We start from the raw sequence: 12,332 nt of genomic DNA on the forward strand, positions 1-12,332 counted from the left end.
TATAGGTCAGACATCATCTGCTCTGCTGATGTTATAAAGTGGCTCCGGGCTTTATTGATGCTACGGTTGCTGGCTACTGTCATATGGGGCCAACTGCTACATTTCACAGTTGAACAAGCAGGTTCACTGTGTTCTACCAAACACTACAAGGTTCGTGTTATTTTTAGAATAATAATCAACCGAGACGTAAGTGTTAAACCGAATAAAACAGCACAATTGTTAGAGAGAGTATGTCCAGAGTAAATACTGGACATACATTTTTCAGGTGGGTAGAAGCACATCTGTTTATGTTGATGTTACTGTTCATGTTTGTGTTGCTCTGTATCTGCTGGATGTGTGTTCCTCTGACCCCCTTTCATATGATTTTCATGGTCATGACTAAACAACAACCTTAAATATAATACAACCATAATACTCAGCTAATTTGCTTCGTCGAGACTGTGTGGGCTTGATCAGATTTGACCTGACAACATAAACAAACCACCACCACACAGCTGTCACCAGACTCAAATATTGCTTAGTCCTTATTGGTGCTTGGTTGATGCCTATAAATTGCTGTCAACACCTCTGGATGACCACAGTCTGTCTTTAATATCAGCCACTGTCCATTTTCCTGCACACGCCCAGGTGACAATATTTTCATGTTTTACAGTTTCACTGATACTAATTTGTTTGTGCACACATCATTTCAACTTGTCATCTGGATCTGTCAGTCACATTCACTACTGCCTCTGTCAGAGCTGCTCTCAATGTCTCAAGCTATTATTCGGATGAGTTTTTCCTGGGATTTGTTTTTTTATTTTTATTTTTATTTTGAGAGATCTTTATGAGGTGTAACCTTGTTCCTTAAGGACTTCGGCTTTGAGCCTCTGGTTTACATCACTTCAGTTGGAGTAATCATCACTCGGTTTAAACTTCTCTGAGCCAGTATGGATAATACAGACCAGGACGAGGGGCCTGTTCAGTCTTTGAGTCAGACAGAAACTGTGACATCGAACACAGGAGTCAGTTCAAAGGAACAACAGAAACAGCTGGATGAGTCTGAACATCAGCCTAAATCCAACCAGGAGACACCACAGACAAAAAGAGACCCCCCATCGCTGGCGCTCATCAAGTTCCGCATAGAGCAGCTACACAACAGGCGTTTCCTTCTGCTGCAGATGCAGCACTTCAGAAAGAAACAGGGGGATAATGGCAGCGAGACCACAGAGGGAAGTGAGTCAGCGCCTTAATTTGATGATTAAAAACATAATACATCACTCCAGTTAAATAACCCTGTGACCTGTGACCCGTTGTCACAGGTTGTATGTATATGAGTGATTTTGCTTTCACAAGATTTTAATTTCAATAATTCTTAGTCACGAAAAAAATAAAAAGTTTGAAAAACTCACAAGACAAAATGTTAAGACGAATAACCTTTTAGTAGGGTTGCTAGGGTCGAGTGTAAAAAAAATATTAAGCCTAATACTGTTCTTAATACCTCGAATTTTAAAAAAAAAGAAAACATTTTTGTTGATGAAATAAATTAAAACTTAATTTATCTATTTATTTATTTATTTCTGTCTTTTACGGGTTCGTTTATTTTAATGTGTCATAGCATTTTAGCCAGAAAGCTAATGTAAGCTTTTTTCCTTCCCCTGCTGATAATAATAAGGCTGATAATAATAAGGTTAGCTATTGAAGCTAGGAGCTAGCTAGAATTTCTTTCCATTTCATTATCTTCGAGAAAGATAAATGAGCACGTAGTATATTTCTTTTTATATGCTATAATTAAAAATGGTGAACAGTAGCTCTGTAACTTAGTAAGCTTCCTCTGACACTGTGGTGTCTCCAGTGACGTGCGAGGACAGTGATGAAGTGTGTGAGCTGGAGACCATCCAGAAGGAGCTGGAGGAGCTGCTGGTTAAGATGGAGGAGCTAGAGAAACAGGGAAAGAGCACAGCAAAAGACGGTAATTTAATCTCCAGGCTTTTTTCCACTTAACATGGGAGTTTAAAACTCTCACTTTGTATTACTGTCAAATACTCAACAACCAGATATTTCTTACTTCATCTGTAGTGGCACCATGAACATGTTTGAGCTGCTCATGTTTTAAATCAGGTCAACGGGATGCACTACGTCCCACTTTTTACAAAACCGAGACACCCACAGGGGGGATCTACATGCTGCCGCCACCTCAGCTGACACAGGAGGACGGCACACAGGGGCCCGTCATAAAAACTTTATCTGCAGCACAAACACCAACAGACATGATCGTTCCAGGTGGGTTACACCTCCCCACTCACACAGTACACTCATATAACATGCATATCGTGAATTTCAATACATCCTACTTGCTATTAGACCAGTAACAGTATCCTCTGTCTCTCCCGTGGGCAAGCGGACAGTCTGGGCGATTCGCCGGCCGTCACCCGGTGCCCGACCTGTAGAGAGGTCATCTTCACAGAAACCCGCAGCACAGTGAGCGAGACAATGTGGCTGCTCTGTTGCTTGTGCTCCATGATGGGGTAAATCTTCTTGGCGTGCTAGGCTGCTGTTAAAACTAGTCTTAAAGGAATAGTTCACCATTTGGTGAAGTACGCTTTATAATTTTTTTTTTTTTTTTAGAGTTAGATGAAAAGATTAGTATCTCTCCAATGTCTGTCCACTGCACATGAAGCTAAAGCCAGGAAATGATCTTAGCTTAGCATAAAGACTGTTAGCTAAATCTGCCTGAGAGCATTTATTTAATCTGTACAAAGTCTGTAAGTGTAAAGAAACTCTTGCAGGTCATATTGTTTCTCGGCCCAGCAGTTTTTTTGCATAGATAAAAACAAACGAGATATTGTATAACGTGTCAGTGAGGGTCAGAGGTTAACTGTTTCCACCAGCCTCTAGTCGTTATGCTTAACTAAGCTTAGCTAACCATCTTCTGCGTAAAGCCTCATAGTTAACAGACAGACACGAGAGTGATGTCGATCTTCTCTTCTGACTCTTACAGTCAAAGTAGGAAAACACAAACTTGTTTTGCAGAGAGCTCAGTGACACTGCTGTCGCAAAGATTAACATTTGACCTTGAAACATGACGTGTCACATGTTTGTTTTCTCGCCGACAGGTGCGTCGGAGGCTGCTGTTTGATCCCTTTCTTCATGAAGCGGATGAAGAACATCCACCACCAGTGCCCCCAGTGTCAGGCTCACATAGGCACCCATCAGCCATTCTGACATGGAGCTTTTGTTTTTACTCCTCAGCAGTTCATTAAGGAAACTCTCCAACACACTGGGTTTTTCATCTGGACAAGGACTTGTTCTTCTTCTTGTACTTTTGATTCGACAACTGATGTTGGAAATGTGCCTGGAGTCGACTACAACACTGGTGCAAACGCTCAGACAACTTCAAACTAAGTTTTTTGAACTGCCTTGGCCTGTGATGTCACTCAGTGCTCACTTCATTAGTGTGACTGTTGCTGATGAAAGGATACAGCTCGAAGGTTAACCAACAACCTGCTGACCTTTGTGACCGGTTTCTTTGGTATTAGGGAAATATATTTGTGAATATCTGTTATCTGAAAGGAAAATGGAAATCCCTTGCTGAACATATGCAAATGTCGGGCATGTGACCCGACCAGTGTAACAAAGAACTGTTGCATACACTGACGAGCACAATTCAAATGTAGTGGCTTCCTTCATTCTTTAGTTTCTGTTCTTTCAAAGGCAACACGGCTATTGTTCATATTGTTTGTAATATATATGAGTTTGTATTTTTTTTATAAAGTGTATTGATCTGTAATTAACTTCTGCAGAGGCATCACAGTACACCAAATTTTATTGACACATAAAGGCATACAGTACTTATATACATCTTTTTGAGTATTTACAAAATAGAGAGCCCATGGATGTTACACATGTATAAAAATATGCATTACATCTATATAAATATATACACAATGTGCAAAACATATGGCATTACAAACAACAAGAGGCATGGCATGGGTGGTGGAGATAAGAGAGGAGACTCGGCTACAATGAAGATCATAAATCAAATGATGAGGGTGGAGAACCTCGGTGCCTCTCGCCTGTGCTTCCACTAATGTGCCCAAAATACATGTAATGCAATGAGACGTCTTGTACAGAGCTCTGTTCTTAAGTTCAGCTCCTCCACCCCGAAAAATGTATAATGTTCACGACGATGATAAGCGGCGCAAGGTGGGTGAGGACGAGCCGGAGAGCTGAGGTCAACATGTGGAAGCCTGATTGACGGCGCTTCCACGACCCTCTAATATAAGAGGGTTATTCAAACAAGCCCTCACTTATCTACTCAGATATGAAGTGCTTGTCAGCTTAAAAACTAATGTACTACTGTTTATGCAGTAAAGGCTCGTACATGAATAAAATCAAGGCAGGATTTGACATACAGTACAGTATATCAAGGGAGAGCAGCCATTATTGCTTTCAGCTGTCCCTGTCTGGCCAGTCAGCAACCACAGTGGCCAATGGTAAAGTGGTGTCACATCATAGTGGAAGTCATGTGTAGATTTACTGCAGCCAAGAGGTTTGTGTATGTCTGATATGCAAAATAAAAATGAAAATTAAAGAAAACTCTGCAAACCAAAAATATACACATGAAATCTCCGCTTACAGATTTTACACCAACATGAAAACAAGATTAAATGTTTTTTTTTTTTCCTTTTACGTTTCACCCTAAAATAAAAAAAACATATATAACAAAACATGATAATATGTTCCACTGCCGTTTAGACAACAAAATACCAAAATATGACAGAGAAAAACAAAATACACAATTAACTCATCATCGCTTTTAGGATACGCATAAACCAACTAGTGACTCTTACTGTTCATCCTACGAAGGATTTAACACTCGCAGCAACGTGGGAAAAAAGAAAAGAATTACGACTACACCTGCTCGTACAGGTACAGCGAGAACATGCGACAAAGCCTAGAAGCAGGTCTGTACAGTATTCAGCCGACTCTTTCAGGGGGTCAAACGTAACCAGGATTTGGGAACATCCAAGTGTCTCGACCTGATCTGATGATAAATGTGCATCTGCAGCAGTAAGAGTGTTATACTTATACGATGACGAGACAGTGTTGACATGGAGGGCTCTCAGTCATTTTGCTCAGGTCTCCACATTATTGCTGATGTGAACAGTAAATCAGCATTATACAGGCAGAGAATGCATCTCTGTAAAATGCAAAAAAATAAAAAAACACGAAAACAAAACAAAATAAAAGCCCCTTTTACTTTTTCTCCTGCTAGAAAATGACCCTGAAGTAACAGTTGCCACTGAAAATGTGCCGTCATGCCACAACTGGAGAGCGAGCGCCCTCTAGTGCCCATGGATGTAATAACACAATAAAGTGGTTCAATGCAAAATGTAATTTCAATGAATAGAATCGATTTAAAAGAGAATTAAAAAAAAAAAAAAAAAAGCAATCTTATTTCAAAGTGCCATACAGTAAGACTGTATCAATCCCAAAAGAATATTTATCCTAAATCAATATTCAGGTTTGAAAAAAAAAAAAAAAGATTGAGCGGGATATGATGCAATCCATTGAAAATAAACATTAATATTTTATCACGGCTTTAAAAAGGAGCTGAGCCCTCTTCACTGACGCCCCCGCCGCGTGTCACACCTCAAAAGGTGTCTGTGCGTTTTTGAATGTATCACACCGACTGATAAAACAGTACAACAGTCATCAGAAGCCTTTTTGAAGAGTACATTTTTGGAATATGGCGACTGGAGAGCGAATGATTTGATTTCATAGATATTAGCAACTTTCTTGAAACGACTGGAGGCCGACGGCCGCAGAAAGAGCTGGAAACAGCCCGAGATTAAACGCGCAATACAATCATGCACACAGAGAGACACGCACAGACGTACATGCAAGAGAGACAGGAAGACAAATCCATACACACACACACACACGCACGCACACCTAAATCAACATGCGTCTCTCACACAAACAAACGGTCAGGAAACAAACTTTCAGCGGCTGACGCATCACACGTTCAGCCAGATGTTGCTGGTTGGTCTCTTGATAACTTCTACAGGTCAGATACAGGTCATTTTGACTGGCGCGTTTGTTGGCTAGCGTTGCAGTGATTTCCACGCACACACACACACACACACACGCACACACACACATGCACGCGCACACACACACACACACAAACACACGCACAGACAAAGTGCAGGGATACTGTAGGACAGCTAGATATAAAGCTCATCGTCTCCAAAGACATCTTTAATTCTTGATATAACTTGCAGCGTACACACAGTTCACACCTGTTACAGATGTGTGTCTGCATGTCTCATAAACTGATATTTGTTCCCTTTTTACTGTTTTATGTCAGTTTAATTTCAGAGGAAAAAAAAGCTGCCGACTATGTAAGTAAAGTCCTATTTTTTTTTTTGATCTTTTCAAAAGTACATTCAAAATTAGAGACTTGGACAACAACTGCTGTATCTCTGGATTGATTGGCCACATGATCATTACGCTGATCTCAATCATATCGATCACTTCATATTAACGATCACCTTGGGTATGCGAAGTTCACATTTCTTTGTTCTGAGGTGAATGAGGCGCATCACTAGATCTCTCCGCCTCTTTAGTGCATAGCTCTCACATTGACGGAGGAGCTTCCTCCTCTCGTCATCCGACTGGAGTCGAGTCTTTGTTCTTTACAGTCATTCATCAGCTTGACCGGAGGGGTCACGATAGGTCAGAGGAAAAACAGTCACATCTGATAGGACATATCAGATTAGTCAGCAAACACAATAATCTACAGTATGTTGTAGAGTGGACCAGTGTGAACAGAGGCTCCACCTCTTTCTCAGCTGGGGGAATTTTTGAAACCTGGCTCGGTGACTGACTGAGCACGTCTGGCCTCGAATTGTAAAGGGAAGAGAAGGGTTTGACTGTCCAGCACCTCAGACAGGCTGAAGCAACTTCTCAAAGCACTTAGACATTCCTGGGCGAATCGGTCAGTAACTGATGCTGCACTGACATCATCCCAAACAACCTACGTCCAAGGCAAGACTCAAACGCATCCTTCTTTAGAATCTAATCTCCCTTTTTTTTTCTTCAACGACTGGATTTAATCTGTAGTCTGTGGTCTGTGCTGTAACTACCAGCTTTTATATAAGATCTTATGGCACAGTACGCCTCAGTGGTTCAAAGGCCTTCACATCAGACACACCTACAGAACAATCTAGGAAGCCTTTCGCACATTTAGTTACTGTACTTACACAGTAAAGTCGTCACAGGCCGAACCTCCAGTGGGAATAAGTGGACGATCTCAGGCGTCAGCTCTGGCTCTCTGACCGAGACAAATGTCAAGTTGTATTAGTGTGGTTTGAACAGTATTTACAAACAGTCCATGCTACCAGTCTTAGTTTGGCTTTGTCTCCTCCTTTCTGTAAATCATCATTAAAATCATGATGTCAGTCAATGAGAAAGTCTACTGTGTTTAAAATCCCTTTATCACAATCGCCTTAGTGATGACAGGTCCTCTTTTAAAGCTGTGCAAACTCCTGCTTGTAGTTCAGCTTGATCAGCGCACTGCCTGTACAGTGTCTCTTACTGTAGTATAGTGGGAATATTACAGATGGTATGGATGTACTGTAAAAGAGTGATAATAGCACAGGAGTGCCACGTTTTCTCCTCTTTTTGTTTCCTTTTTTAAAAAAATGTTTAAACTCTCAACCTCTTTGCCGCCGCCGATCCCTTTCTTCTTCTCTTCATCCATCCATCTCTCACTCCCGGCTCAGCTGCTCAGCCGACTCTCCTCCAGCTTCCTCACCCGAAAGCGCCGTCAGTCCCAGTGCAGCTGCAGGTCGTGTGTATCCAGGAAATCTGTGGGGATCCCCAGTGGTGTGAGCGCCCCAGCGGGCCCCGGGGGCATGGTGAGGTCCAGCCACTCCATATTGTCCAGTGCCGGGTCAGACAGACCCATGTTCAGTGAGGAGGGAGGTGAGGAGGAGTCGCAGAAGGACAGGTCTGATGTGTCCATGGGTGAGTAGGGCTGCTGGTCCATCAGCTGGGCCTGCAGCTCCTCCATCAGGCCCTGTGTGCGCGGGTCTGAGACTGGTGATGTCCCAGCCAGTGTCCCCTCCAAAAAAGCCTCCAGCTGATTGTCTGTGGCCAGAGAGGAGAGGCTGGACAGGCTGGGGTCGATGACCGGGCTCAGGGTGGGCGGGGGGGCCAAATGGATCTGTGGAGGCGGTCTGCAGAGGGCAGTGTTGACGGGCAGGGTGGTGATATTGGCTGTGACCGGGTGGGTCTTATTGAGAGACACGGGGGGGTCCTGCTGGATAAATGGTGTGATTTCTGGAGGGGGTACAAAGGTCAGGGAATAAAAAACATGGATGTTTATTAGGATTCAACCGACAGGGGCTTCACTGACTTTTTAAATCTGATTTTAACGAATGTTGTACGGAGAACTAAACCTCAAACGCTGATACTGAAGAAAGATTTTTTAGTTTTTTATGAGTATCTTAAAGAAATCAGCTATTATTGGTCAAATTCTGTTTACATAAGAGGTAACATACGGTTACATAAAGAACACTGTGAGAAGAGCGACAGCAGTTTTCTCAGTTTTTTCCCCTGAGACTAAAAAGCTTTAAACTTGCTCATAATAAACAGATTGTTCAGGGCTGTGCTGTCACTTTGCACCAAGTTACCTCCACTCTCTATGAGGATGTCGAACAAGTCATCCATTTGCTGGCTGGTTGCCGTGGGAACCTGAGAAAGACACAGTCAATGGTGTTAGGAGGCTTGAGGCTGGTACAAAAAAAAAAAGTGAAACAAATCCTCAAGGCTGAAAAACTGGAAACAGAATCAGATGGCTGGTGCATATCTAACCTGTGAAACATTGTTGATGTGCATGTTGCGGCTCTGTTTGACGGCGTCCTCATAGCGGGGAGGCTCTCTTGTTTTGGGAGGCTGCGTAATAAGAGAGGTGGGCTGCAGGATGAAGGTGGGCTGGGGAGAAGGGGACTGGGAGAACGAGAGGGAGATGGAGAAAATTGAGGTTTAGAGTTAAGGACCGAACCAATACAAGTTGAGAAGTTGTCATCTCAAAAAAAGTATACAGTAAGCAGCAGAGACTGAACCAAACTAACCGCCCCCTCCCCTCCAGTAAGTCAGCTGATACCTTATTAAGGGGTCCGTTGGACATGTGGTGGTTGGGTGAAGCCTGTGGAGAGACCCTGGTCTCTGGGGAGCTTCTGAGGAAACACTGGCGATTCATCTCAGGTCTAGTGTGGTTTTCCAGACCAGTGGTATTATTGCACAATGTCAGAGTCTGTCGGGACACAGGAGAGTCATCAGTCCAACGCGGGCTTGATATCATCAAAAACAGCACGGCAAAAAACAAGACAGATGCAACTGAAGCCACAAAAATCCCCTTCAACCCACCTGCCTCATAAATTAAACACAGCACAGTCATACTAGTCAGAAATGTGACACAAACCAAATATAGCTGTCGTATTAAAAGAGGAACTAAAAGAGCAGCAAATGGGACAAACACACATCTCTGTAGCTCTCACACCGAGCTACAGTCACAGGAAGATCTAAATATAATCTTTAGTAAAAGTCTAACATCAGCTACAGCAGTCCAGTTATCACCATCACAGGACACATTACAGGGGTTTGGGATTGTTTTATACTTGTATAACAACAACACATACAAGAGTAACACATAAACTTTTGATTTTGCAAGTGCAAAACTACATGTTAGCAAAAGTCGCTAGAGTGGAGGTGGAGCTAGTTATGTGGTGCGACTGACCTGTAGCAATGGGTTGTGGTTGGCTAACTGCTGACTGGGTGCCGTCTCCATCTTAGTGCTCTGCAGCTGAGGAACTGACAGGCCTGGATTTGAGACTGTGGCCTGGAGAACAGGCTGAGACGTGGGGAAATAACAGGGAGTGTAAGACCACAAACTTTGTATGTAAACCCTGCGTCTCCTCATCTGAACCTAAACCTAATTCGTTCAACACTTGTTTTAAGTCCCTTCAAGCAGGTAAACATGCTATAATAACTGTGACCTCACCTGCAGGCTGACAGCGGTGCTTGGCAGCTGGATTGCAGTAGCGCTGTTGGGCAGCGAGACTGGGAGGAGGATCTGAGTCCCAGCCTGGCCAGTCGTGGTCAGCAGAGTCTGAGGCTGACCCAGAACTTGGGAGACTCCACCTGAGTGGCTGATAAAGAACTGCTGCAGGCTGGGGGCTGCAGGTTGGGACTGGGCCTGGGTCTGAAGTTTGGGACTTCTCTGTGACTGGGGGAGAAGCTGCGGGCTGGTGGTGACTTGGGGCTGGGCTTGGGGCTGGATCTGGGTGAGGAGCTGGGTTTGGGTCTGGAGCTGGATCGGCTTGCCAGCAGAAACAGTCACGTCCTCCAACTTCACCACGGTTGGTAGGGGGCTGGTGAGAGCCCGGGAGCCCAGGACAGAGTTTGGGATGGTAGCAGCGGTGGATGAACAGTTTGACAGGACTGCACCCTCCATTTTTACTACATTTGAATTCAGAACAGTAGGAACGGGATTCATGGCAGGTATAGAGGTGAGTTTGGGAGATACAGAGAGAGAGTCGGCAGTGCAGCCCTGGCCTCTCTTCTCCACCTCCAGCTGCATCTTCAGCTCCTCCACCAGCCTCTGCTCGTGCTCCAGCTTCCTCATCAGCTCCTCTATCTGCCGCTCCTTCTCGTGGAGCCTCCTGTCCTTTTCCTCTGGGACTTGAAAAGGCGAGAGAGGGGAGGACCGCGGACCTGCCGAGCCGGAGCTCACCATTTGTACTTCAGGAGCCTCAGACATGCCTCCATCCTGCTGAAGGGTGCAGGGATCATTGGGGATGGGCGAGACCGGTGGCGTGGAGCTCATGCTCTCTGGAGTCACCTGCTGGACTGGGAGGACTAGGGCAGCGGGGGTGGTGGTAGTGGTGGTGGTGACCTCCATGGGGATGGAGGTGGTAGTGGCAAGAGGAATGGTGACAGGAGCAGAGGTGGTGGGATTGTCCTGGAAAGGCTTCAGCCTCTCTATCAGATCAGTCTTGGTTCCTGACACAGGGAGGCTGCGCAGCTTTAGCTCCAGTTTCAGCTCCGCCACCTACGAAGGTAAAAACGTGATCAGGTCATTTTATACGAGGGCCGGAGGAATAATGCATGTTTGTTGCATTTCTTACTCTCATGTCTGTGCGTTAAATGTGTAGCTGGAGCCAGCAGTTAGCTTAGCATAAAGACAGTGAACGTGGGGGAACAGCACCTATAAAGCTCACTAACGAACATCATTTATGATCTACAGTTTTTATCCAAACTAAACTCTTTATGTATGTATGTTTTGTATATTTACTGGACAGACATGGTGTCAATTCTTTCCTCTAACCCTCGGCAAGAAAGCAAACAATCGAAATACTCCTTTAAGTGCTGGTGTGTAAAATGTCTCACTGTGTAAAAGAAATCCTACAGGTCAAAGGTAAACTTCTGACACAAGTGATACTTCTCACACAACTACAAGATGAATAACAAATGGCAAAAATACTGAGTAAAACTTCCTGAGTAAAACCTTGTTAAATGTAGATTTGTAATATCTTGACACAGTTTGGTTTCAACAGCTGAGCAGGCTTATAAAGCCAAAAGGGTCAGCCCCTCTTTGGTTTATGATTGTTCCAATAATTTTTAAACTCTTTGGGGGATGCTGTTCCAAGCTACAGGGGTGAAGGGTTTGCCGGTACACACAGGGGTTTCCAAATACCTTCATCTCCTCCAGGTTGGCAGGCAAGACTCCTGGCTTGCGGTTAGACAGCGAGTTGTTCAGCCGAGCCGGAGCTGGAGGCAGAGGAGGAGGTGGAGGGGCGGTGGGCAGAGACACCACGATGGAGGTTGGCAGGCTGCTGGCGGTGCTGCCCTGACCCTCTGCCACAGATCTACAGAGAGGAGGAAGAGGAGGAGGAGGAGGAGACACAAAAAAGTTGAGGTCACCGTTGCCGGAGGAAATCATTTAGACTATTCTGCGCATCACATGAATGAGAAACAGAAACAGAGGAAGAGGAGGTGGGAGAAAGAGACAAAAGAGTATTATTGTAGAGATAATTGGAAAGAGAGAGGAGTGAAAGAGAGGAAACACAGAGAGGAAATCTGCTCCCAATATGAACAGAGCCTCCATCCTGTGCCCTGCGCCTCACTAACAAAGCCAGTCAACCAAACCACAGTACACGAGCGCAGTTCAAAGGGAGCTCGGCCGTGCCGCCGCTGAGAGGACATATATGAAAACAGCAGCTGGTGAAACAACATCCTGTTAGTTATTAATATGATTAGACACAGAGTTGTTATTGGAA

The 12,332-nt window shown here is 44.3% G+C and overlaps 1 protein-coding gene and 1 long non-coding RNA gene across 4 annotated transcripts in view; one reads left to right on the top strand and one right to left on the bottom strand.

The window, feature by feature from the left end:
- On the top strand, positions 1 to 5,488 carry LOC130162995 (uncharacterized). The gene is made up of 2 exons (XR_008826332.1): positions 1 to 1,951; positions 2,101 to 5,488. It is a non-coding gene; the product is annotated as an uncharacterized LOC130162995 (long non-coding RNA).
- The window catches only part of mrtfba (myocardin related transcription factor Ba), a 24,306-nt gene continuing 15,761 nt past the window's right edge, over positions 3,788 to 12,332 (bottom strand). For 2 of the 3 annotated variants that reach the window (XM_056366939.1, XM_056366941.1), the window contains exons 10-16: positions 11,750 to 11,921; positions 10,055 to 11,104; positions 9,791 to 9,904; positions 9,158 to 9,307; positions 8,866 to 9,000; positions 8,685 to 8,745; positions 3,788 to 8,331 (exon numbers count right to left, since the gene is read on the bottom strand). In XM_056366939.1, coding sequence (XP_056222914.1) covers positions 7,817 to 8,331; positions 8,685 to 8,745; positions 8,866 to 9,000; positions 9,158 to 9,307; positions 9,791 to 9,904; positions 10,055 to 11,104; positions 11,750 to 11,921 — 2,197 coding nt within the window. In that variant the 3' untranslated portion in view covers positions 3,788 to 7,816. The remainder of the gene's footprint in view (positions 8,332 to 8,684; positions 8,746 to 8,865; positions 9,001 to 9,157; positions 9,308 to 9,790; positions 9,905 to 10,054; positions 11,105 to 11,749; positions 11,922 to 12,332) is intronic. The other variant, XM_056366942.1, reaches the window with a different exon arrangement.

Source organism: Seriola aureovittata, chromosome 21 (genome assembly GCF_021018895.1).
Source record: "Seriola aureovittata isolate HTS-2021-v1 ecotype China chromosome 21, ASM2101889v1, whole genome shotgun sequence".
Classification (NCBI taxonomy): Eukaryota; Metazoa; Chordata; class Actinopteri; order Carangiformes; family Carangidae; genus Seriola; species Seriola aureovittata.